Raw genomic sequence first — 27,018 nt, 5'->3', positions numbered from 1 at the left:
GACCACGTTTTAAACCGGCTTGTACCTATACCACTATTTTTTTCACAGTAACTATAAGTGCGTGATGGGCTGATAAAGGATAAATTATAAATAATGTTGATGAGGCCGACCGAAACCCTGGCCATCACAAAGTATATGCAGGCGCCGTTGCGTGTGGTCGGATGGGTGACGTCGTTTTGGAGCACGAACTCCGTTTGTTCGTAGGCTTGCTCCGTGAAGGTAGCCGTCTTCGATGCGTCTGTGTTAAAATCACCGAGCACTAATAATTTTGTATTGCAATGTGCCGTAAATGCGTAACGTAAAAAGCGTACGGCATCGGTTTGGGACACGTTAGGAGAGATTTACACAACGACGACCAGGACCCGTCCTGCAACTGCACGGCGCAAACGTCCCAGACCTGGCTGTAGCAAAGAGCTGGATGGGCTTGGCTGGAATGCCTGACTTCATGTCTATGGCGACACCGGCGGCACCTCGATCGGCACGTCTGGATCCGCAGCAAAATTGAACTCCCTTGACCTCCCGAGGCATGACGGGGTCCGTCCATATCTCGGGTAGGGACAGTATGGATGTCCGTTTCTGGATATGGTCGTGTTGAATGTCCACGATATGTGCCGCGAGCGATCTGACGTTGAGGCCAACAAAGGCAAAGCGTTGGGGAATCTTGTTCGAGTTGTCGAATGCACCGTGCAGTCACAGTCTCGAGGCGGCGTTTGTCGAGGCGGTGGAACTCGTCGGCGAGTGATCTGTCCACGTTTGGTTTTCCGTGGTGGAAGGTGAAGTCGTTGTCCGCGTTGGTTATGTACAACTCGTTGATGTCGGTGGCCCTACACAGGGCGACGTACACGAGTTTTTGCAGGTGTTTCTTGCAGTATCCATAAACGACTTGCTTGTAGCTACCTCCCTGAGACTTGTGAATCGGGATGACGCTAGCCTAAGCGATAGGAAACTGCGTACGGCGACACGGAACCTTGGTCCTCGCTTCCTAAGTGCACGTAACGGATCCTCGTTCAACGGGCACGAGGTGTTGACCGATCGGGTGGTTCACACTGAGGATGTGCTTTGTTTTCAATCTAGTCAAATGTCCGATTGATCCGGAGGGAAAATCTAACCACAGCCTCTTGCATTGGCCAAATTAATCGTGTTCGATGTATTCCAGGTGACCAGCCGATCCGTTCACCAAATCGCCCGACGCGTTCATGTTCAAAGTCATCATTAACAGTTTTCCTGTGGAAAGCATGGCGGTGCTGGGCAGGTTTCCAATGGAGGCGCGAGGCAGTCTCCCGGCAGTCTCTGCTCTTCGGGTGTTCGGTGACCGACGATAACGTCTGTGGCGTCCCATCTCTGTACCCCAACGGTTCCCTCCAAAGCGTCCTTGACCTTGTAGTCGTTTGCGTCTTTGTTGCGGTAAAACAGGCGAATACTGTTGGGGGACACATTAGCGCGCGGCGTCGATGCTGCAGCAGTCCGATTTTTTCTTCCGCCACAGCGACAGAGTGTCCAATCTTAGTGAGGATTCGAGACAACTTCTATGAGGGGAAAGTATGGTAAGTAATGCAACGAGACTCCGGTGTAGAATAGATTGTCGGTCTTAGATCGCTTATACACTTCGGCTGCTTAGACGAGCGGCAATTGACGGAGGTCTCCGCATAGGATCACGTCTAGTCCGCCGAAAGATTCCATGTACTTGGCCGTGATTTGGCGCAGTCGACAGCCCACCCTTCGTGACAGGTCGGAAGACATCATATTCACCTCGTAAATGATGGCACACTTGCCGTTTCTGAGCGCGTAAAGAAACGTGTTCAGCTCGTGGTCCCGCAAGCCGCCGTCTCGTTTCATGCAGAACTTGAAAGCTGAATGCACTGTGATACCTCCGATCACCACCGCCGCCTTGTCAGTAGTCGCACACGCTAGGCATTGAAGGCACAGTCTCCTCCAGTATTACAATACCGGTTGTGCACATCCATGATGTGCCGTATGACAAAAGTCCTGCCGCACCCAGCGACGGCCGTCAAGAATATTCGAAATAGGCTCCGAGTCTGGGGTGGTGAGTCGGTGAATGACCTCTCGGACTATTTAATACTGCTCAGCGTTGGTGAGACGCATAACTTGAGGTAATCCTCGCGGGTCATCACGTCGGTTCTCACGGTCACCGCCTTCGCCTTTTCACCTCTCTTCTTCACCACCTCTTCACCTCCACTCCCAGAATGTCCATGTCGTCGTTCGTGTCCAGGAGGGTTCGGGCGGCTTCCTCTTGCTCCCTACCGGTGGGCGGTTCGGTGACGAGAACATAGGAGCGCATACCTGCACAAATTTCCCGAATTCTTTGACGTCAATGTCTCCTTTGTATTTTAGTTTGATCTGCACAATTTCTGCAGACGTTCTTTGTATATGTTTTCGAATGCGTTGCAGTCCAGGATATCGACATCTTTTTAGTAAGGGTACTACAACATTACGTGCTCCCGCTTGAAGTTGACTGGATCGTCCACCGAGTACGGTCTAATTCGGGGGACGGCTGTCTGCTTCCGCTCTGTACAAAGGTAAATGTTGTACTCGGTTACGAATTCGGCAGACGTGATGGAAGCGAATGCCCCGGGCTTGTCTTCGTACCTTTCTATGACCAACTTCTTCCACACGTCGGAAGACGACTCCTGCAAACCCTCCTGGTCCATTTTTTTTTACAACTTCACGTTCACGTTTTACAGGTTCACGGATATCCCTAAGACCTATGCATTTGAGTGCTGCACCTAATTCCTATGAAATATTCAAGACAACGGTCCCAATCTCCGAGCCACTTTACAATTATCTTAATCCTACTTAGTGCAAACCTCGAGGCGCCACAGAGCTTTTCCACATGCTCCGAGTAAACGGTGATGCATTTCCTTGAGGAGCCGATAAGCGTGACATCGCCACGGAAAGTCAGCTATTTGACTTCTGCTTCTCCTGTATGGATGCCTCCTCTACTATGATATTTCTTTATCTTCCTACGTAAGATCTCTAGATACAAAGCAAAAAGAACTGGTCAAGGCATTTCCAAGCCTTGACTGACATTCGTGCAGGAATTGACACTGTCTTGCCTTCCTGTATAATATCCCTGTTTTAATTATTTCTGAGTAGCAGACATGGACCCACCGTGTCAGGTAGTCTCCGAAATCGCACGTCATATAGACAAAAAGAAATATGTGGTTCACCCTATACCGAATGTCTTGCGTACACTCTAAAAACAGAACTTCACCGCATAGCACACTGTACACCTACCGTTGCGACGAATAATAGGGTTATCGATTGTGATTCGAAGAGAGAGGGGGCGTACGCCTTTTTGTGGCAATTTGGATATATGAAAATTGCCGCAAAAAGGCGTACGCCTCCCTCTGTCTTCCAATCACAAGCGATAACCCTATCATTTGTGGCAATCGTTGGCGCACAGTGTGCTGTGCGGTGAAGTTCTGTTTTTGGAGTGTAGGTCCACTAGGCAGCGCCAGCTGCAACATGACCTACCTATGCTGCTTCACACAACAACCTCATTGTGTGCAAATTATTTACTATTCTTCTTCTTTGAACTATTGGTAAAAGAAAAAAATGGAGATGTCAGTCCTAAACTACTCTGGACTGGCAACTCCAGGACGCGTAATTTAGGGTTAAACTATAGAAATCAAACACACTATACAAAGCAAGCAACAAACTATACAAGCAAAACTATACAAAACTATGCAGTTTGTGAGGCACACATGGAGGAAAGGTCAGTCAAGAGGGACGTGGGCTTGCTATTCCAAAAAGGAAAAAGGAAAATAAATGAAAGAAGAATAAAATAAGTAAAAAAGAATTAGAAAATAAAGGATGAACTAACAAACGTTGAAAGAAGAATGAGAGGGATTAAAGAAAAAGATGACATTAAAGAAAGAGATTAGGTTAACGCCTTCAGGGTGAGAGTGGGGTACTGAAGAATGAGATGGCACGACTTGACTGTACTGGGACGAGCAGAGTGGCCAGGGAAAAGTCTTCATTGCACCGCAACTCGAGTAGTCGTCGTCTGAGCGTGGCTCGTGGGGTGTCTGTGACAGTCGATGAGAAGATTTGGAATATCAGCTTCAACTGCGCAGGTGGTGCATTTGTGCGAGTGGAGAAGACCCATTTCACAGAGAAGCAGAGGTGTCCTGGCGACATTAAGTCGTAGTCGGCGTAGAATGGACGCGGACGAGAATTCACGTCGCGAGCAGTGGTGTGTGGCAACGAAATCCATCGACGGGTCGATGGACCGGAGATGATCGTTCAATCGGACAGCGTCCTCTTGAAACTGCTGTGCGGCTCTTGAGTGGCTCTGCGGTGGATTCGGCGTATCTATAATCGACATCGTGAGGCTGAAAGTGGTCGTGAACAGTTCTTCTGGGATTCGTCTTCTTGTGATGGCATAGGGCTGGTGATTGCTTACGACGTGGCCCCGCGACAAACTCTCAGCCTGTATAGTGACAACTCCCATCTGGCTAACAACAGCAAACCTGTAGTGCAACTGATCACGACGCGCACTGATCTAGTTGCACTACAGAGCTCCCCCCCCCCTCCCCGGCGTGTGAGGTGGGTCTAGGGACGAAGGAAGGTGTTCAGACGACGTTCGGGACACCAGATGTAGGACCTAAGCAACGAGCAGAATGGGAAGACCAAAATCTGAAAACGAATACAATTTTATTCCACGTACAATCGCGCACTGACTGCTAGATCAGTTCATATCGTCATCATTTGCACACATGCCTATTTTGGCTTTACCACTTCCCCCCTCTTAGCCAGTACTTGTGTGAACACCGTTTATCGCCTACTGAGAGCAGGCTTATACCCCTGTCAGACGTACTAATTTAGTGTCACTTTCAGCGAGTACACTTGCAATAAGTGTCATTCTTTACGAGTCACACGGCATCTTTTAGTGACACTAGATGCAAAGTACACTTACGATGAAGTGAGTTCGCCAAAGTCACTTCACTTTGCCTGCAACAATCAAGTACGTAGCCTCCACGGCAGGAATTGCGTAACAAATGCTTATTTTTGGAAAAGGAAAGAAACAACCCAACCGGAATTTATATTTGGACAAGTTTGTTAAGACAGCGCTGATTTATACAAGAAAGACGTAAGGATTTTTTGGCGTGATTTACCGGTACTCTCGTTCACAGACTGCCCAGTAGAGTTCGTAATCCACTTCGCGGCAGCCATATTTGTTGACATTGCACGGTGGTTAAGTGTTTCCGGCGAAATCGCGAAATAACCGCAGTGAAGCACTGAATAACGGAAGACAAAAAAGACAGGGCGTCATGGTCTGAGATAGAAACCCATGCTATCAGAACATGGGAGGACGAAGCAAAACGCGAAAGTGTATGCTGACATCGCGGGCCAGTTGAACGCGCAAGACATAGTAAAGACCACCAAAGAGGTGAAGAAGAAGATTGAAAATTTGTGTTGGTTCCCAACAATTATATTTATGACATTAAATCGACTTCAACTGCGAAGAAAATCTTTATGAAATGTTTCTAGACGTAAGAAAAACGATTTTACCGAGAAAGTTTGGTGCACTCCCCGATGTTTGGTGGGAGTTCAAGCTCGCCCATCGTCATCACCATGACTGCTTAGTGACACTCACTTATACCGTGTAACAGGAGCGTAGTGAAAGTGACATTACGGGACGGAGTGCACTTCAACTAAGTGACACTAAATTAGTACGTCTGACAGGGGTATTATACCAGAAAGAAGAAATAGATGTATCCATGGCAATGGCAGGTACACACTCGAGTGAACATCGTGACACCTCTGAGCAGAAATAACAAACCCATATTCAGACACATAGTTGTGTTATGGTGAAATGGCCGACCTTAACGTAGTAGGTAGCTTTTGCGGTTTCGTCTAATAGTGTTATAGGCTAATTAGTATTCTTCTCAGTGACACTTATAAGACGTTCGACTTTCCCTCCAAAACACTGTAGCTTAAATTTACCATAGTTTGCATGAGCTGTTTTGCAAGGCCGTCGATCTCTTCTCAAGTCATATATATTAGCGCATAGATATAACAGCGCTTGTATCAGTAGTAGAAGGGGAAAGATACTTCTAACCAAAGATACTGGTGACCATCGGTACCCTCCGCTCCAGATAGGAAGGTATTTGGAGGAAGGTATTTGGAGCAAGATACTTTGCGCCAAGGAGGAGCGCGCGCCAAGACCGCCCTGCGCGTTTCGCGGCCGCGCGTCGCGTAGAGAGGGGTGTCCTCGCGTTTGAACATGCATCAACATGCAAAATACATCTTATTCCCTTTCCACATATTTTATTACATCTCCGAGCGGGGAGTTTCAATCGTCATTTACCAACGATCAACTTACTTATCAACTTTCTACACAAAATGGGAGCTGCATGGAAGCTTTTGACTCGATGTTTTGGAAAGGAATATGATGAGAGGGAGACGGCGGACGAGAAAAAATGGCGACTTAAACAACAAATATATGAAGCAAAAGCAGAAGCTCTGAGGAGGTTCCTCACACACGAGCGTCTTGCAGAAATGAAGCGTCGTTCCGCAAAAAGTCAAGATGATCAAATCGATGGGTATTGGTGAGATGTACAATAAATCTATTTCTCACATCATCACTTATTCATTGTCTCGTTTACTTTTGCATCGTGATGTCTGACGCAGGTCGGTTTGCTTTTATCCACCCTGCAAGGGTTATTATTTGCGGTCCTTCCATGTCGGGTAAAACCTGTCTCGTTCGTAACATTCTAAGAAATCCTACAGTGTTCACTGTAGTCCCAGAGCAAATCTTTTACGTTAGCAAATATGATGCGACCTGGCAAAATGAATTCGCAAATGAGGTTACATTCCAGAAAGAGCTACCAAAGACATGTATGAGAGCGTGGCTACTTTGATTATAGTCGACGATCTCATGACTGAGAAGAATGTGATGCAAGAAATGGTTCATCTCTATACGAGAGCATCACATCATAAGAACGCATCCATTATTTTTCTTTGTCAGTACTTATTTCACAACGACGTCAGCTATAGAACATTATCTCACAATAGCACATATATAATATTATTTAATAATTTAAGGTCACGCACGGAACTGGAACTTTTAGGACGCCAGATCTCTGGCAAAGCCAAATTACCGTACTTTATCAGTGCATTTGAGTAGGCAACAGACAAACCATTTGGTTATCTAGTGCTTGACCTACACCCTCTGATGCAGTCTCAATTTCGACTGCAAACAGGCATTACTGGAAACGTTCGCCAGTTTGTTTTCTTGCCAAAATGAAAAGTCTGCGTCATCATTTAACTTTTCTAAAAGTTAATGCAACGTGTACTCCTAAAGAGTGCGATGAGATTTTAAAGGAGGCACCACCTCATAGCATAGAAGCTCTTTCTGAAGTCTGTAAGAATATATTGAATGGTATTGAAGCTACCGCCCAGATTGTTCAAAGAGCTGGAAAAGTATAAACACACCATTCGATACATTGCATATAAAATGCTGCACAAATCACTAAAAAGACTAAGATCCTTCCTCTGTCGTCAGAGGGGAGGATTAGTGCCATTGGTCCCCTTATCACTCACAGGATTAACCAGTGTGCTCGGTGGTGTCGCAGGTCGTGCTCTAGCAAAAACGGTAGGTGTCTAAAAAATGGCTACAAAAGTCAACGTATTGACTCCTATCGAATCAATTCTGGAATCTAACGAAAGCGATGATATTAAAGTAAAACGAATGTTAACTGCTATGTACTACATTATAAAAAATAATCAGAAACCATGTAATGAAACAGAGCCAGCACCCACAGTACAGGAAGAAAAAACCGATGAGTCACTTCCAATGGGACGCTCATTTGATTACAATTCACTTCCTACTAATGTCAATATTAAAAAAGTAAGACGCGTAGTCTCAGTGCTACCTAACAGCTTGACTTGGAATGATAAGGGAGAAATCATTCATAACAACCAAACAATCGCTGGTTCTAATATAAAAGAATTGGTGTTGCATCTGTCCGGACACAAGAAAGGGAAGCCTGCTTGGTACCAAAAAGTGGCAAAGTTCTCGCAGTCACACCAAATACATCAGAAGAGGAAAGCAAGGAAACGTATACTCTGGGAAACGTATAAATCGCCCCAAAGAACAAAGTTGCTTTCATCATCATCATCAGATGAATATATCACAGAAGAAGAATGAATTATAGGGATCCAAATGCTGGTTTGGGGGGGGGGGGGGGGGTTGCCCGATACTGCAGAGGTCAAAACATCCCTGAGAAACAGGCAATCGAAGAACTACAGCGAGATGACGTCTACACACTTTACAAAGAAGGAAGACGTAGATTTAAGAGAAGAAAGACCATCTCACTGCACATCGACGATCTTCATCAAGCAGGCCTGATTTCATTCCTGCAGTACGAGAAACAAAATAAAGAATTTTCCTTCATACTCATTGTGATAGACTGCTTATCAAGACGACTCATGGCTACACCCATTAAGACCAAGCGTGGTGAAGATGTGAAGAAAGGATTGATCAAGTTGTACAGCCATAAACACTATCCCAATCACTTGCAGGTGAATAGAGGGAGAGAGTTCTACAACAAACACGTGAAAACATGGTGTAAACGTCACTCAATACACATCTATAGCTCTAGATCTATTTACAAATGTTCTTTAATCGAACGCGCAATAGAACTATTAAAGCTAGACTTTATCGTTATTTTGCCAGTAAAGGTCATCACAAGTACATTGCTGTTCTCCCAAAGATTATCGCCGACTACAATTCGTCATATCACTCGACTATCAAGATGGCCCCGAACGACGTCGATAAAAATAATGAGATTGAACTATTCAATAGACTTCACAGTAAATATGACAACAAACCAAAAAAGCTTCAATTGAATATTGGTGATCAGGTGCGTGTTCTCACCAATAGATCAATTTTTGACAAGGGGTACATTGGGCAGTGGTCCTTAGTTGTCTACACGATCACACGATACAAGAACTGGGATCCACCAGTGTTTTACATAGCTGGTCCAGACGGGGTCGAAGACGATGCAACTTACTATGCACAATGAATTGCAACGCGTAGTGAAATCGCAAGACGACCCATACCCAATTGAACGCATAGTAAGTCGAAAGAAAATAAACGGTGTCACACATTATAAAGTGAAATGGCTAGGCTATGATGACTCATTTAATTCCTGGGTCCAAGATGTCGCGAAGTTCTGATTTTTACATGTATCTCCTATCCAATGATTGCATGGATATGCACCCGAACAACAGTCTCAATGACTTTACAATTTCTCTGCACCACTACAACTGAATGAAGAATATGAAGTCGGCCTGCATGAACTTTCCATCTCTAATGTATTCTACAACGTTCCACGGACTAACGATGCTACTATACATATTACTTCCAGAAGCATCATTGAGCTGCGTAAGGAAGTTGTTGTGATATCGACTTTGGAACACGCGCTGCAAGATTTTCTAAAAGAATTCAACGTCACATTTGGTTATGTTGATGGAAGGTACACATTCCAACTACCTCAAATAATTCGTTCTATTAAATGTTTGGACGAAGAACTGCAACAAGCCATGGGTGTGTCCACTATACAGGGTTTGAAAGTTGTAGGTGCTAAAGTTCCACGTCAGAACACTTACATGGGAGAGGAAGCTATCTCAAGGATGCTTTTAAAGGAAGAGGTGACTGTCATTACACAATATGCTCCAATCATATTCACACCAGGTCGCTCTATCAGTGTCACACTAAATCGCTTCTTTAAAAGATATGAAATCGATGCAAAGATACTATTCCAAGACAACATCAATACATTATTGGTCCCACGTCTCTTTGTTATCCCTGAACAACTCAAGAGACTCCTCAAATTAAACTCCAGTAAACTGTTAGAAAATACAACACAATACATTGGAGATCCATATACATTCAGTTTTGGTGTTCTTCTAGAAAAAGTAATACTTGCAACAGAAGAAGTCCAAGTTCCACCAAATTATTACGAGACACCGCGTTCGATTCTACAAGCAATCAGAGATGTGATAGGTAGCAATGCTATACTAACGTACAATGAAGATACACGGCTGTTTACTTTCACTCCTGTTGATGGAGTAACTATAGATATTTCCGAATATTTGAGTAATATCACGGTCCCTTGATAGCTTCCTGGTCACGCAGCTTCTCCGTAACTCTATGGGGAAGCTTTGCCCAGGGACCGGAGCGCCCGCGTGGCGGCGCTGCCATCGGAACGCGGGAGAGAGACGCCTGCGTCTCCCATTGCAGTACACGTTTTTCGGCTGTTGTCGCGTTATAACCGTGTGCTAGCAGCATGCCAGAGACATGCTGTGTTACCAAATGTCGCTCTGGGTATTCGGGGGGTGGCAAGGGGGTGTACATATGTTCCCTTTTCCTGCGAATTCTGACAAGCGTGAGAAGTGGAAACGTGCCATCCATCGCATTGGTGGTGGGCAGTTCAGTTTTGACTCTCCACACACACGTGTCTGCGAAGAGCACTTTGACCACAGCGATGTCGTATGGCACGACGAACTCGTCATCAATGGCGATAAAGTGCTGCACAAGTGTGGAAAGTCAAAGCTTCGAGAAGATGCAGTGCCGCGCATATTCGACGGCTGCCGTCGTATCTGAGCCCGCCGAAACTGCGAAGCCGTTCCGTCAGACAACGATGCCCGGGAAACAACCCCGTAAAAAGAAGGCGTCTGCCGTAGACACCAACAACGAACTCAGTGCTTTTATGGATAGAACCTGAAAGAAAATTGCTATGGAACTGGGGCTTTTGAGCTGATTTGGCTCCCAGGGATGTCAACATTTGTAATAATCGTGTAATCGCGGTCGAGCGATCGCGTCAAATACTAAGTCAGCGTTCACACGGAGCAGCTTTTCCCACCAACTCTGAGAAACTTTGGAGTTATTGGCAGTCGGTCGACACCGGCAACCTCCACCAACTCAAGTTGCTCGTAATCGCTCCTCGAACGAATACTTGAAAAGTTGCTCGCGCGCTGGCCAGTCAGCGAGAGGAGTACTGTCACGTTGCTCCCGAGGGCGTGGATTCACGTGTTCAAATCCTGCACGTGCAGCTCAGAAATAGCTTGATTTTTCTTTCTTTTTTTTTTACAAACGTCACGAAAATATGTCAATTGCCATTCTAGAAGGTAATAATGATATATTCGCGCAAAAAAAAGACTGTAATTTGACAAACGGTTGATAAGGAAAAGACTCCACCAGTTGGATTCGAACCCACACTCTCCGGTTGCCGTAAGGTTGCTTGTGGGTGGAACTGCCAAGTTGCTACATGTGAACGCTCCCTCTAAGCGGTCATGTAACTGTCTGCGATTAACTGTAGTAAGTCCTTTACACGCTAAATAAAGTACGCATCATTAAAGCCTTTTAGCATGGCAGGATAAAAAGGCCGCTCGAGATTGATTCACGGAAGCATGTCGGATACATCGCGGTTCCTTTCAGTCTCATAAAAGAAATGAGGTCCAGACGATAGATGACTAAAACAAGAGATGACGGGACAAGGGCACAGCGGTTAAATTTCGTGACATGTCTGTCAGTCGGGATCTTTTTAGACGCTATACTTTTGTCTTCATCAGCTTTGTGGCAACAATTGAGAGTAACTCATCTGGTACCTCGTGAAAGGACTGGTATGTTTACGATCGGCCGATCGCGTCAATTAGTACGCCGTCATGGGCGCCGCAACTGTCCGCAATTAACTGTAAAATGTACTGTACCCACTAAGTAAAGTACAGATCACCTTACCACCGTGCCCTATGCACATAAACTGCGCTAGAATCTCCGGTTGAGGGTTTGAAGATAGGAGACTCGCGACAATACATCCGTGCCACTCGAAGTGGTCGGCAGCAGCTTTACGCATAAAATAATGCCGAACAGAAAACGATTATTCGATTATAGTTGCTGCAACGTAGCAGAAAACCATTGCAACAAATAATTTTCTCGTAGGATGTCTGGAAAAACGCAAAAACAACATTGCATCTGCCGTTCGCATGACTGGCCCGAGCGAGAGATTCTACCGCGTTCCGATCACGGCGCCACCACGCGGCTCCCGTGGTCCCTAGGCCAACTTTTTGACGGAGCTGCATGACCAGAAAGCTATCAAGGGACCGTGGTAATATGTTGGGTTACGCACCAATTCAGTCTATTGAAAACAGCCCCACCGGAACCACACCACTCAATCTTAAACCACTGTTTCATAATTTCATGATTTATTGTGCCATTATCGAATCATCTCATATAGGTGCAAAAAAGTTTCCCATTTTGAAACTCGTCCCATATTTACATAAAGATGATCCCCAGATTCATTACAGCTTTCATAACGTGCAATATTTGTAGCTGTTACAGAACGAAATCACGTCAATTTCGATTAAGTTGTATGATGAGACAGGTCGTCCACTTCATTTTAGAGGACCAAGTCATACAGCTCTAGTTCTACACTTCAAAAGTGTATCTTAAAGAAGTGCCAGAGATCCATTATGGATCACGACTTGGTGATCTTGTAAGGACCACTGTTTCAAACTGGGAATGGCTTCTTTAGTTCTTTGCGTAAGCTAGCATTGTCACTTTTGCATCGTGCAAAGCCTTACATAGCCCGTACTGCGATGAGCGCAGCGAAAAATTTGGCGAAAAAGTTATCTGAAGGGCAAAACATCAAGCAAGCACTGAGAACAAGCTCAAATGAATTAGGGACACAGATTTTGAAGGACATTGCTGGCAGTGGACATCGAAGGAAAAAGAGGAAGAGAAGAGACATTTTCGATTAATCCTCTGTATAACCATGAAATAAAGAAGACACTTTTTTCACACATTGATGTTGCTTCCTTATAAAGAAAAGGTTTTTGCATGGAAAAGAGTCGCACTCCGAAAACGGGTGTGGGTTGGCGCCCAAGAGGGGTTAGAAGTCGCGACAATGGGTTGCCCTTTCACGTGTAGAAAGTGAGGTGGACAATGCTTCGAATCGCGATTGGGCGTCGCATTCCGGAAAACAGGTGACCCAGGTAGGGTTGGGTTGTGAGGGCAATGTCAAAAGGTAAGGGGGTTGGAAGAAAAAAAAGTCTCTTTGCTCAGGTAAGATGCTAACAAATAAAGCTATGAGGAAAGCATTGTGCCCTTTCATTTGCAAAGATGTCGCAGGTCAACCTTGTACACGCACAGTCCCAGCTGGCTTTGAAGGGGGGTGTGAGTTATCCAACATACCTCCTACCCAAGTTTCAATAGAATCATGCGAGACGCAAGTTTATTATCCTGTTTCTACAATCAGCGGAGGAGAATCGACGATAGAATGGAACATTACAAATTTCTCAGACTGGTATCTCGATTTATCATCACTTTATTTTAATATAACTATGCAGATATTGAGGTCGGATGGGAGTGAACCAATTACTCGAAGAGCAGACGGTATCACTGAGGACACTCTATTCCCAGTCAACAACTTTGGTGCCGCTTTATTTAAATATGTAACCATTCACTTGAATCAACGTCTTGCGAGCAGTAACTGTTTGAACTCCTATCGATGTATGATTGATACCCTACTTCATACGAATACTCATCTGCAGAAGACATTAGATGATTGTGCAATGTATACATATGACACAGGAGAGCATGCAGCAAATGATCCACTCGCTCGGGATGCAAAGTTGCGCATTGCTAGGACAAGTGGGGGGAAACTATTTGAAATTTTTAAGAAAGTTAACACCAACCTCACAAACCAAGGGAGGCTTTTGTTAACTGGTGTGGGGGTTCGAGTGACTGCTCTACATAATATGGATAGCTTTAGATTGCTAACTGGCACCAATGAAACTCATAAGCGTCAATTGAAAATCCACAGCGCGGCACTTGTAGCACGCAAAGTCAAAGTTAGCAACTCAAGTTTTATTGCACACCAGAAAACCCTTAGATCATCCCCGGCATGATACATCATGCGTGGACTAGAAAGCAAAGTTCACTCGCTTTCGCCGGGCCTTCATGATGCAATCTTTGAAAACTTATTCCCAGATAGAATACCTGATCAACTTACTGTATGTCTAGTTCGCACCGAGGCTTATCAGGGTGATTACAAATCGAGCCCCTTTTGTTTAGAGCATTTCAACGTTAGTTCTGTAACACTATCAGTTGATGGATACAGGAAACAACTGTCCTATGACTGGGAAAATGATCTGGCTAGAGCAACCCAGACAACACACAAGGTCCCTCGGATGTCCTGGCGTTCCCATCAGGTCCCAAAAATAAGAATGTCCCGCTGAAACTTTGTGGGGATATCCCACGCATGTTTCAGCAGGACAAGACTCGGAATATCCCATAGGCGTCTAGCCGGGATAATTTTTGTCCTTCGTCATTTGGCTTCCTGAGCAGGTGAAATTTCGGGACTGTGGTTACCAATAAAATCGCATAAGTGTGTATCTGATCGCCTGAAAATACGCTGTGGCTGAAGCAGAAAAAAACGACATATATCTGCAGTTAGACACGCTTACTGAAAAAGTCCACTGTATGTAAAGGGCAGTCCCAAAACGTTGTACTGTACTTTATTACCCTTTGATTATACCACTCAATATATAATATATATATATATATATCCCCCTTTGAATATACTGCACAACAACTTGCCCCATCAATGTGAATGACCCCATGACGAGCGCTGCCTGGCAGTGCGGCCAGGACCTACGCGCTAAGCGCGGTCTAGATCCTGGTTTATTAAATTTTTTACATCCAATATTTTCTGTATCCCTTGCAATGTGGCCTGCGACATAAATTTGAAACGGCGCCTGAATCGCTACTCTTTACAATGAAAACGCAACTCCGCGACCTCATTTCTTCGACGATTTGCAAATCAACACGATGTGTGAGGATGTGTGTGCATCTGCGTGGTCACAAAGTGGTGTTCACTTGTGTCGCTGACGCCCCTTCCACCACTAAAAAACAAACGCATATGACGCGCGCACACGCATCCGAATCCAGCAATACACTGCCGCGCTCGCTGGCTCCGTCATAAAAGAATTAGAAAGTCAGCAACCATGGTCGGTACCCCGAGCGGTCAACGCAGGGCACAAAAGGCCGATCCAATCCAATCCGTTATTTGTTTTGTGGCGTTCGTTGCAGTGTCCGTTTATGGTGTTCACGCCTGTACGTGTGTCCGAGTTTCACAATGGGTGAGTGAAAAGTGTGAAGGTAATAAGTCAGGAAGGATTGTTTACGAATGTTTGTATTTGTGTTGTGAAATAGAAAGCTGAGCTGTTTCGTTTGTGCTTATGTGCATGCGTTCGTGTAGTGCAGATCCCATTGTGTTTTGTGTTGACAAAATTACAAGGTCGATGGCATTTTCCACTGACGTGTGAAAAGCAGCTGTTCAACGCGCTCCTTCGTCAGCTTGCTCGACATCTCAGACTTTGCTAGCACTACTGCGCGAACAGTGAGCACGGTGAAGATTCTGATACATAACATCAAGTTGCGAGTGCGCTCTCAAATATTTCAGAACATACCCAGGACGCACAGGACAGAGTAATTATAGCTTTTTCGCTGCTTCTAACAGTGTGAGCAAGAAACATAGCATATTCAGGTATGACTTGTTTAGTACTGTGTCTCAAAAGGAAATGCTAGCCTGACTAAGGCTGACAAATTTCAACATTGTGTGTTCCTCAAATGAAGCACAACGTTTTCGACATCAAGGTATTTAACTGTACTTACAATGCCATTAATTTCGTTATCTCCCAACGCTGATGTTACCGAGGTTTGCTTCTAGGGTGGTTCGGGCATAGGCTGTTCTATTGCCTAAAGAAGTGACTAGTCTGTTCAGCTTCTCTATACTTATTTGTTGTCGATAAAAGTGTGAGATGGCTGATGGGTTTCTTCACTCTCACCGTAGAATTTTCTACTGAAGAACCGAAGCTTTTAACATTTGAGGATACCAGAAAGGCAAGCTGGTGTTCCAACTTCGTGATAATAGACTTGAGCGAGGAGCAAATTTGACTTTGAACATTTCTCCAACAGAAGTTCATTTCGTCGGGCAGCGGCGACTGGTGCGAAAAAAATTGCTCTTCGAGGTCCTATATTTACGTGAAAAGATGAGTGACGTGGCCTGCTAATCAGTTTCACCTGAGAAACTGAGAATTTTACGAGCGCTCATGAAGGACAAAGTAGCAACCTCCTCCAGCTCGCAGTGAGGCAAGGGGAAGATGAAGTTCTGTGACCTGTTATGCTGTGATGTAAGTTCTGGTAAGATTCCATAAGTTCTTATGCAGTCCTATTCATTTTCGTGAACTCCCTCATCATGGTTTACTGCGATGTGTCTAAGTTGGACTCGAATAGTGATATGGTAAGTTTTAACTACAGTGCTGGCTACAAGAACAGTACTTAGTCCGTCCCACTTTGCTATAAGGAATGCATGTGCAGCTATGGTGCTGAACAATTTGTTGTCAGTAATAAGCATTTTCCCACACCTTCGCATTCATGCTGCAGTAAGTATTAAAATACTTGTGTTTGCATATTCTGTATATCTGACTTGTCACCTGTGTTTCTGAAGCCAAGTCACGTTTTTAATTATAGGCACTGTAATGTCAAACCGGCTGTTCAAGGACGTGACCCGCAGTAAAGCAGAGCATCACATAAAGTCCTGGCTGAGGCATGCCAAAGAACCTCATGACAGGACGTCATGGTGCTGAACAATTTGTTCTCAGTAATAAGCATTTTCCCACACCTTCGCATTCATGCTGCAGTAAGTATTAAAATACTTGTGTTTGCATATTCTGTATATCTGACTTGTCACCTGTGTTTCTGAAGCCAAGTCACGTTTTTAATTATAGGCACTGTAATGTCAAACCGGCTGTTCAAGGACGTGACCCGCAGTAAAGCAGAGCATCACATAAAGTCCTGGCTGAGGCACGCCAAAGAACCTCATGACAGGACGTCGACAAAAGATAAGGGCTCGGAGTACTACACAGAACAGCAGCGACAGCTGGACCGATCCGTGCGAAACTATTCAGGCCTAGCTTTGACTGTAGATTTCACGAGAGAAAAAAAAGTGCGTTCTCTGAGAGTGTGGTAGATAAACATTTATTTCCTCTGTATATTTGGCTGCAGACTGAGGGCTATGCAGGTGTTGCCTTCAAAATGAAAAGTGTTATGCCATTGTCATCTCCATGCAATACACATCGACAATATCAATGGGTTTTCCATGTATAATGTTGGACAAAAAAATTCAGCTGATGAAACAGAAGGTGGGATCATGTTAAAATTTATTCTGTGTAGAGAGCTCGGGAGCAGACCATAATTGTGACAAATGCAGTCAAACTCCTTTACAGATAACACCTTTTTAACGAAAATACCACTACAGCAAATTTTTTTGCGGTCCCGCTGGAGCCCTATAGGTCCAATAATGGACATCCTTTTTAACTAGAATACCTTTACTGCAAATTTGTTTTGCTGTCCCCTGGGTTTCGTTGTAAAGGAGTTTGACTGTAGTTACTAACTTTTTGGTGAGGGCAATAAGCTTGATTGTGAATAATAATAATACATAAAGACAACTCGAATATTGTTCGAGTTGTCTTTGTGTTCGTGTGTATTGGAAGGTGACAACAATAGAGCCAGATATAACCTTGCAACGTAGAAGGCCGCACATACAGGATGTTTCACCTATCGTGATAAATTCTAACCGTAGACGTACACGCCGTATAGGATTGTGGGATTTTTTGCAATTACCCTCTGGCAACTTTTGCCGACACTTTGGCTTTGCTGACGGGATTTTTAATTGACGGAAATTTATGTTTTTAATCAAATTAGGAAAATTGCCAAGCACTGCACCCCTATTTTTTAACAGAAATATGAAGTGCCCTCCGGATGACCGCAGACCCAGCAAAACCTATGCGCAGTATTAGCAGAAACGGTCGAAAAAAGTAAAAGTGATGCTTCAGTCCTGCCGACTTGATTGTTGCAAAAGCAGGCAGCTTGATTGTTGCAGGGAAGAAGTATCCCCGCCTCTTGGTTTATCTTTCTTTTCCCTGGTTTGACCTTGATGAACAAAGAAACGAAAAAAAATCAAGGTGGGAACACTTCTTCCTCTTCCTGCTCAGAATGTTTGAAATTCCATGCTATATTTTAGAGCTCCCATTGCAGCTCTTGTAGTGTTATCTTGAACTCCCAAACTGGGCTGCTTACACTTCGTCTTGGCCGAGGCCAACTGTAGAGTAGACTACAGAATAATGAAGTGTGAAGTGCCATATAGATGACGTTATTCATTTTATTCATCTATGTGTTTTGTAAAGACTGCACTTGGCTCGCATTCTCATATCGGACTCGTGATACGTGTTTCTTGTTCGGGTCGTTTGTTACGAGACCACGCTGTCCAGCAGGGAGTAAATAAGGTTCTCTTTGAAGTGATTGGTATTTTTGTGCATATTATTGTAGCCAAATAATGTTCATTGGGTCAGTTAAAGAAGACTCAAATATCTGTATCAGGGATTGTGAAAAATGGTTTTGCTCAGATGACAAAGGTGGAAGGCACTTTTGAAGGCTCGTAGTACAACTTATCTCGACTGAAATGACGAATTTCTACATGAATCTGATGTGTACTGCACGGAAGTGGCTTTGTGGTGTTTGCTCATTTTTGCTAGGAGGTGCTTCGAACGAATTATGTGATGACGGTGTTTGCTAGGTGCTACAGCGCATTAATGCGATGACATTATTTACTCATTTATGCTGAATGGTGCTTCAGCCCATTGATGTAATGACGTTAAATAACAGCACCAAGGTGATGATCCTTTAGTTCCATATGTCATGTGTACATTTACAGAGCCTTTTCTAGATAGAGGGATGCCGTTTTCGGTCCAAATAAGCATATCGACTATTTGTTTAGAGTTATGGATACTTCTAACTGCTGGCGCAAGAATCGTTCAGCTTTTCCCTGTATACAAGGCAAAGTGTGGTCTGACCCTGTAAGCCATCCAGCCACCATTAATTCCAAAGCACCCCTTGTGGACTTAATGACTGAGAACACAGTTTCTGCTCGTCACTGCAATATGCAGACTACAAATTGATTTCACCTCTCAGCAGCTTTAGATGTTGATGTGATGTAATTTCTAGAGCTTTTATGCGTTCATGCATTGAGCACTTATCTGCTTTGTTATCATCCAAGTCAAATGTCATTTTCTTTTTATGCATATTGTGTAATATTTAACATTGTGTAGCTATACATCACTTGAAGTTCCTTGAAATAAAGAAGCCATGAAAGCATTTAAACTGCTCTGATCACGTGAAAATTATTTGCTTCAGCTAGTCTTAAAGCATATCGGATACCGTGAAGGCACGGTATGGCATATCCGATCAAAGCCTGATCATATCCCAGACTTGTCCCACGGGATGTCCCCAGGAAAGGTCATAGGACGTCTTTTTGCAGACAACGGGATGTCCCATGGATGTCCGCCGGATATGTTTGGACATCCCATGGATATCCTGTATTCCCAAACAGATATCCATAGGACGTCCTATGGACGTCATTGTGTATATATGAATTCTTGTATCAACTGAATGAAAAACATGTTGAGTTAAGTTATGAAAAATATAAAACAAATTCCTTTATCATGCATTGGAACTTGAGTGCTGACGAAAGTTTTGGTTCCTACCTTAATCCATTGCGCAAGGGCAATTGCAGGATAGAAATGAAGTTTGCTAAGCCATTACCTTGCGCAGTGTCGTTATACTTATTAGTGAAGCACCCAAGATTTTATCAGTCGATGGTGATCTTGTTGTTCGAGTGGACTAAGTATGAATGTGTTTGATCTGGAATTATTGTTTTCTCTGAACCATGAAACTTTGAATATGTATCGCGGGACCTTTGCAATTGATATGGTACCAAGTTTAACGACAGAAGGGTTTATAGTTATCAATACACACCCACACGACGGTCCCGGAGAACACTGGCTATTGTACATGAGAGACATGACAAGTACGTCTATGTGGACAGCTTTGATCTACCACGGATGAAGAAGAGCTGCTAAATCTGCCTGTTGATCAGTATTATGAGAAATGCATTCAAAGCATTTACAGCTCACACTGTGGACTTTTTGTTTGTTTCTTTGCTTCCCGCCTTTGTAAGAATTACCAACTCAAGAGCATTGTGTCCTTGTTTGACAATAACCTTGTACACAATGACCTTGTACACAATGACCTCAAGATAATAAAAATGATTGAAGAGGAATACCTCATTTAAAAAAAAATGTCTCATTTTATTTCTTCAATGTACAGACCTCTTTAAGATAGTCCTCCAGACTCGACACCTTGCGACAACCATCTTTCTTGCGACGCACGATGTATTCCGAGTGTTGGATGTAAAAGTTTCGAATTACTGGTCGCTTGAGTTCGGCATTAAGTATGGCTGGAGAGATATTGTCACCCTGACGATACCGTCGCAACAAGTCACACTTGATGGCGACGAAGCGTTGGAGCCTCCGACTAATCTTTCCTCGTTTCGTCCACATCGGAAACGGGAGAATTTGCATAATGAGACGAAAATCAGCCTCTGGCCCATTGCAGTTCCAGATAGGAGTTTAATTTCATCAAATCCTTGTACATCAGCCATTGTACCGTCAAAGCAAATCGTTCACTGGGCTTCATGGTTGATCCGAGCTTGGATGGCAACCGAGATAAGGTCGGATGTTATTGTCTAGCCATTGAGATGGATTCGATGACCACAATCCTATGGTCATCATATTGTATAAAGAAAGTTCTGGGTGGGGGCTTCAATGTCTTCACAAGAGGACGATCCCCCGTCAGAAGGCAATCAAAATCTGAACAAAGAATCACATTTTTTAGAGAGGGGAAAAACGGGAAAACTTTCTATACATACAATCGTCCTCCGAGACCGCGGAGCACTTCTGCGCACATCGTCGACGGTGAGGGGGATGTTGAAAAGGAATCTGATGGAAAGGATGTGCATACTTTCCCTATTGGTTGCATTTTTCCTTAGTTTGCAATTGGTTGTTTACTACAGAGACTTTTGCTACATGCGGATTTCTCCAGCCCACCCCCTTGTTGCTAAAAGTCATTTATACAAAGTAGGAGACGATGTGATATGATAATGAGGATGCGTCAGCTTTAAAAAACGAAGATTTGGTTCCTAGAGCATCACTTCGAAGGAACATGGCCAACGATGGTGGTAAGTTTTGATGGTTTTTACCTTAAAGTTAGGTTTCTTACGAAAGTTGTCTTGCTCAGTTTTCTCTTGTTTTGAAGATGATGATGATAATGGTGAGTTTTGGTGTTTTTTCTCCTCAAGTTCATTTTCTTAAGATGTTATCTTTCTCAGTATTCACATCGAGCCCGGTCTTCTACTTCGAAGACGGTAAGGAAATGGCGAATATGAAAAGCAAGAAGTATCTAAAGTTCCGTTCTTTTCAGCGCCTGAGTCACCACCACCAAGCTGTATGTATTAGCGGCATTTCATAGATTTCATGTTAATATATGAGTTTCATTTCAGATGAATCAGTTTGTGTGGTAGCGAATGAAAGTATGTACCAGCATATGACTTTGATTAGTTGATCTTAATAGCGAATATCTTTTTAGATAATCACCGGGTACCACCACTGGAAAGTGAGTATAGTTATGGACCCCGTTTCTATGTTTGATCTTAACCGCAAATATCTTTTAGACGGTCACCGGGTACCACCACCGGACAGTGAGTATATAGTTATAGGTCTCGTTACCATGCTTGATATTAATAGTTGTTGTCTTTGTTTTCAGATTACTATGTCCACCCAATGCAGTGTATGTATTAGTGAATGTTCTCTTTCAGAATTATTTAGGTCTATTGTCATATCATTTTTATGTAGATGATAGTAATAGTTGCCTTTGTTTTCAGACTACCCCGCCCCCTCAATGCGGTGTATGTATTAGTGAACGTTCTCTTTCAGGATATAGAGTTCCAATGGCATATCATTTTATGTAGATGATATTAATAGCTGTTGTATTTGTTTTCGGATTACCCTGGCCCCCCTATGCAGCGTATGTATAAGTGAATGGAAATGTGGATGTTGTTCTTAATATTAGGTTCTCTTTCAGATCATCGCTGCTACTGCTGCAGTGAGTCATCTGGTTGGGTAAGCAATGTGACGAATGCTGAATTTATGTTATGTTTCAGATCCGAACGCCCTTAGGGGTGTAATTCATGAAGGTTGAATTGAATCATTATTACATTTATTAAATATGTAATAAAAAATATTTTTCTGTTGTAGAAAGTGTGTACTGTCTTGTATGTTTCTTCTGTTTCAGGTGTGAAGGTTTTTCCGCTGGGGTTTTCTCCTTCACGCAGATTGGCAACACAATTGGTAATCCCCAGTACTATTGGCTTTAATTGTCATTACTAAGTACCATTGGTTTTAATTGGCATTAATAAAATATTTCACTTGTACAAATGTGTATGTCTATTGCTTGCATGTCTTCAGGAGGGAAGTATGCTATGTTAAGTACGGTAGGAAAACTCCCCGCTCGGGGATGTAAGAAAAGATGTGGAAAGGGAATAAGATGTATTTTGCATGTTGATGCATGTTCAAACGCGAGAAGGAAACCCCTCTCTACGCGATGCGCGGCCGCGAAACGCGCGGGGCGGTCTTGGCGCGCGCTCCTCCTTGGCGCAAAGTATCTTGCTCCAAATACCTTCCTCTCTGGAGCGGAGGGTACCGATGGTCACCAGTATCTTTGGTTAGCAGTATCTTTCCCCTTCTACTACTTGTATCGTTTCCCTCTGTCCTCGTTTGCCTTGCGCTGTTTTCTTCCCGTTATAGATATTAGCATTTGGAGATTAGAATACAGATCGTCATATCTCTCATATATATATGCTAAGGTCATGCGGAGGTCAGGTACCCATAACATTCCGCTTCAACAACAAATGTGTTAGCACGAGATCAGCCCAATTGAAATGGTAATAGGAATCTCTTCGTATCTCACCGATACTCGTTATTGACCCTTGGTTTTGTGTATTGACGGCAAAACACGGATGAACCGGACTAGACGTGGTAGCTTTCTTCCAAACAGTAACAGATAAACAACAGATGATTGGGGAAATTTTCCACATGAGGTGCGGCCCACTACCCGAACAAGAAGAATCCAATGTAGAAATGTTGCTTGATATCCCCTGTCCCTCGTAGCAATTTTCCTAACTGTACCAAACTATATCTTGTTTCAGTTTTCCAAGAGCACCTTCTCCATACTCCCCTGTGGTGCCCTCCGCCACGGATGATGCGTTTTCACAGTGCGACAGTTAGCGATCTTTAGGGGAAATGTAGATATCGAGCATATTTACCGAACAACAACAACAACTTTATTTTCGACCTTGGAGAGAGGGGACATATTTACCGATAAATCGACACACAGGGTCAGTTACCGGCATGAACGCTGAGATACACCTGCTGTTCCCGTTAACTGCCCCGCTTCGAGCGAAATTACAGCATGTCTACAGAATCAGTTCCGATATTTTCTCCAGCTACGAATGCGTGCATTGGTAATTAATACAAGGCTCGAGAATGTTGACTCCGGTGCCTCTTAATTAAAGGAGCTCGAGAGAGGTACATGCATGGTTTACAAGTCCAGTTTCAATGTCCTTAATTAGAACGACGACCTAATTAAAGTGTCACAGTTTTCCAGTCTTTTGCATTGTTGCAGAACGTAAGTTGCAGACGCAACCAGCCAGAGCGGCGAGGAGAAAAAGTCGGAGCGCTACGGCCACAGTGTAGGTAACAGGGTGGGGTTTCTAGCTCATTCCAGATTTCGAAACGTAATATTTTACTTTCGCGGTGCCAGCCAAAAGAAGTGGCATGGTATCAGTACGCCGAACACATACACACACACACAAATAGAGATACGATGATGAGATGGGGCCGAACATCTGCACTTAAAGGTATCGCAAAGCAGCAGACATGTAGCTTAAGTTGACGGCGTAGTTTAAAGGGTCTATCGCATCCGTCCCGATCGATTCCGAAAACTATAGTGCCGTTTTACTCCGCGTTCATCACTGACAATAGACCTATCCCTGTTTACAAACAAATGACGTCAGATGGTACAACAGCGCCGCCAACTTGTAGACTGGAACTACTACAGAAAAAAGAAAATCAACAAGTCACAAGAAAACCACGTTTAAATATAGATGGGTAGAAATCCAGCGAACCGGTAGAATGTAGGAAGGGAGTTGCCTCAGGACAGAAGCCGCCGATATTTCGAACAGAGACTGTTCTTCTTCTGGGCCCAGAAGAAGAACAGTCTCTGTTCGAAATATCGGCGGCTTCTGTCCTGAGGCAACTCCCTTCCTACGTTTAAATATAGCTTTTCATACTGTTAGGTTTTTATGCAATTCCTTACATATTTGTAACAAAGTTTGTAACAAACATAGTTGTAACAAAGACCGGGCAGGTTGGTACAAATTACTGAGAGACGCAACGTAACACACAGAATGTTCTCGTCTCGTCTCGATCTCGAAAGGCCTCTAAAGAAATCGTCTGTCTCGTCTTGTGTGTGTTACGTCGCGTCTGTCAGCAATATTATTAGTTGTATGGCCTTGTTCTGCTCCATTGTTCCGGTAGCCCCATGTTTTCTGTAGCGCTTTCTAAAGATGGCTACCGGGGCACGAGTTTCCCTCGGAGTGCGCGTGGTGTCTCTATACAAAGCGAGCGTGAAGGAAGTCGTAATAAGAAACCACATTCCGCACAGGATTACGACATTGACTTTCGAGATGATGCAACCAACCCTTGGGTGGAGCCTTCTGTTCTTTCCGGGATGGACTGGGAACGCGAATGAAGACACCAAAGTGACTAAAAACGTGACCTCATTTTTGTGTAGCATTAATACAAAGAAGCGAACCAAGCCTTCGTGAAGGAATACGGCTTTGTGAAACAGCGGTGTTCTCCGTCCGTGCTGTCTCTGTTTCGCTTTGTCTGCAAACGTCATGAGTACGTCACGTTGACGTTTCTTCGGTTGAGGTCTATAACGCCGAAAATCCGACGCGAATTGATTGCGCTGTTCCTGTGCAGTTTGATGTAGCGCATGTCAAGAGCAGACTATTGAGAGCATTCCGGAATTCCCTCTCTGGAAACGTCACATGGACAAGGCCAATCAGTGAGCGCCCTTTGGCACGGACAAGACCAATCAAAGAACGGCGGGAGGGACCTTGGTAGCCTTGGCAACCGGCCTACCGACAGGCGGGCGGGGGAGCGGAAATACGAGGGGACGGCGTCTGCTGGTCCTGGAGAGTGTGACTGGCTTGTGGAATGCTATTTCTGGTTAGCGTGGAACGTGCTCGTACAGCCAGGAGCGCAACACAATGTTCCACGCAAGATGGTAATGTCAGAACTCTCAGCGGTAAGCGAAAGTCGGCGTATTTACCGATGACTTTTCACTTAGGATACTGCGATGCGAACGCCAAGCAGACGACCTCGGAGATAATCACCTGCGCTGCGTTCCTTTCGTGTGCCTGGCTTATGTCATCATGGTTTTAGCTGCAGAGGGAGTGCGAATCTTTAAAACTCGTTTATTTAATATGTAAACAGTTTTCGGAATAAAAACTTGGCCAAGTTGACTGTGAAGAGGTGACGAACATTACCGTATCGGTCTCATACATACGTCCCCCGATGCGATAGTCCCCTTAACTGTTTCTTGCTTGTACACCTAGCGCAACACGTTATGAACATGGAAAATCATCCCCAATTCGTCAGGCAACAATGATATATGTTCCCGAGAATGCTTTGCTGCTCCTGATCGGCACGTAGCCGTCACGGAGCCGACTTATTTCCGTTTGAGGCCCAGTGTTGCGCGCGTGCAATGTTGTTTCGCCACCGTAGTTGAGGAGCAATGCGAGGTGCGTGGCAACTTCGGCACAGTGTTACCCGTAGTTTTTCAATTTTTAAATTTTCTAGAAAAACTCTGACTGCAATTGGGAAGAAAATTGTGACGTAAGAGTAGAGAGAGCTCAAGCAATCGAATACATAAATTTTATGAGATAGCATATCTACCACTTTGCGGTACGTCTCAATGAATTATACTGGTGCTATGAGGGGTAAGCGTGAGTCGTTCAAGCTACCCTACTTTCACGGGATCAATTATCATATTCTGAAATTTCGAGGTGTGCACAGTATATACAGGGTGTTTCACGAAAAATGAGCCAAAGTTTAAAAATAGAATGGTTCATCGCACACCAAAAAGACGGACTGCATAGCGTTACCAGTGGTGTGCGGAAGCTCAAACTATTTTGTATTTTGTAATTAACTAATTTGTGAAATCAGTTAGTCAGTTTTTTTAATTATAAAGATTTGAGCCAAAAAAACTAATGAGAACGTTGTAGCGGGCGATACAATGACACGAAACCCGTTGATTGCAACTTCGTACCTCTACCCCGGCTCCAGCTTTCGTTATTCCAGACTAATCCAGACTAAGTTATTGCAACCTCGTATGGGGATCAGCATCTAAGACGTCTCTTCAACGTCTTCACACTCTGCAAAAGAGGGCCATCCGTATCATCGAAGGAGCCCCACGTGACATTACAACAAAGCCCCTTTTTCGCAAACACCATATCCTATCGATCTTTCAACAATATACGTATCGCCTTGCTCTTTCATATAAACACTCCATGAGGAACCAAAACGACTTGGCCACCCTATCACAAGTCACAAAAAATAAGAAATCTTACGCCTTTCGTAACTCGGACATCTACTATGTGCCGTTCTCACGTTCAGGTTATGGACTACAGAGATTACAGGTAACAGATCCTCGTCTTTTGAATGCCCTTCATCTACATTGTATTGACATCTGTAGCGTGTCCTTCAGAGAGCTGAAAACATTACCCTTGAAACTGATATTAAGCTGTTCTAATTGCATATTTACTCCGAACTGCACGCGTTGCATCTGCAACCCTGATTGCTTATCTGTTGCATATAGCATGTTCTTTTGATATCAGTAATTATTGTATTGTTTTAACTGCGGTGTTACTGTAAACATCCTTCAATTGTGGTAAGCGTGAATTTGAA

General features: G+C 44.0%; 1 protein-coding gene across 3 annotated transcripts; it reads left to right on the top strand.

The window, feature by feature from the left end:
• Positions 1-14,199: 14,199 nt before the first annotated feature.
• On the top strand, positions 14,200-22,385 carry LOC135388778 (uncharacterized). Of its 3 annotated transcripts, XR_010421510.1 has the most exons (9): positions 14,200-16,224; positions 16,565-16,733; positions 16,822-21,353; positions 21,410-21,433; positions 21,489-21,518; positions 21,575-21,601; positions 21,660-21,686; positions 21,752-21,775; positions 22,070-22,385. XR_010421510.1 is itself a non-coding variant. In XM_064618570.1 (8 exons), exons 2-8 carry the CDS (start codon positions 21,245-21,247, stop codon positions 22,162-22,164), a joined length of 336 nt encoding a protein of 111 aa, XP_064474640.1. In that variant the 5' UTR covers positions 14,200-16,224; positions 16,565-21,244; the 3' UTR covers positions 22,165-22,385. The 3 variants fall into 3 exon arrangements, 1 of the variants encoding a protein (XP_064474640.1); XR_010421509.1 differs by having other exon boundaries at positions 14,200-16,234; positions 16,565-21,353; XM_064618570.1 differs by having other exon boundaries at positions 16,565-21,353.
• Positions 22,386-27,018: the final 4,633 nt, after the last annotated feature.

The sequence above is a fragment of the Ornithodoros turicata genome, chromosome 3 (genome assembly GCF_037126465.1).
Source record: "Ornithodoros turicata isolate Travis chromosome 3, ASM3712646v1, whole genome shotgun sequence".
Lineage (NCBI taxonomy): Eukaryota > Metazoa > Arthropoda > Arachnida > Ixodida > Argasidae > Ornithodoros > Ornithodoros turicata.
The sequence above is the reverse complement of the archived record's forward strand: the minus strand, read 5'-3'. Positions and strand labels throughout refer to the sequence as shown.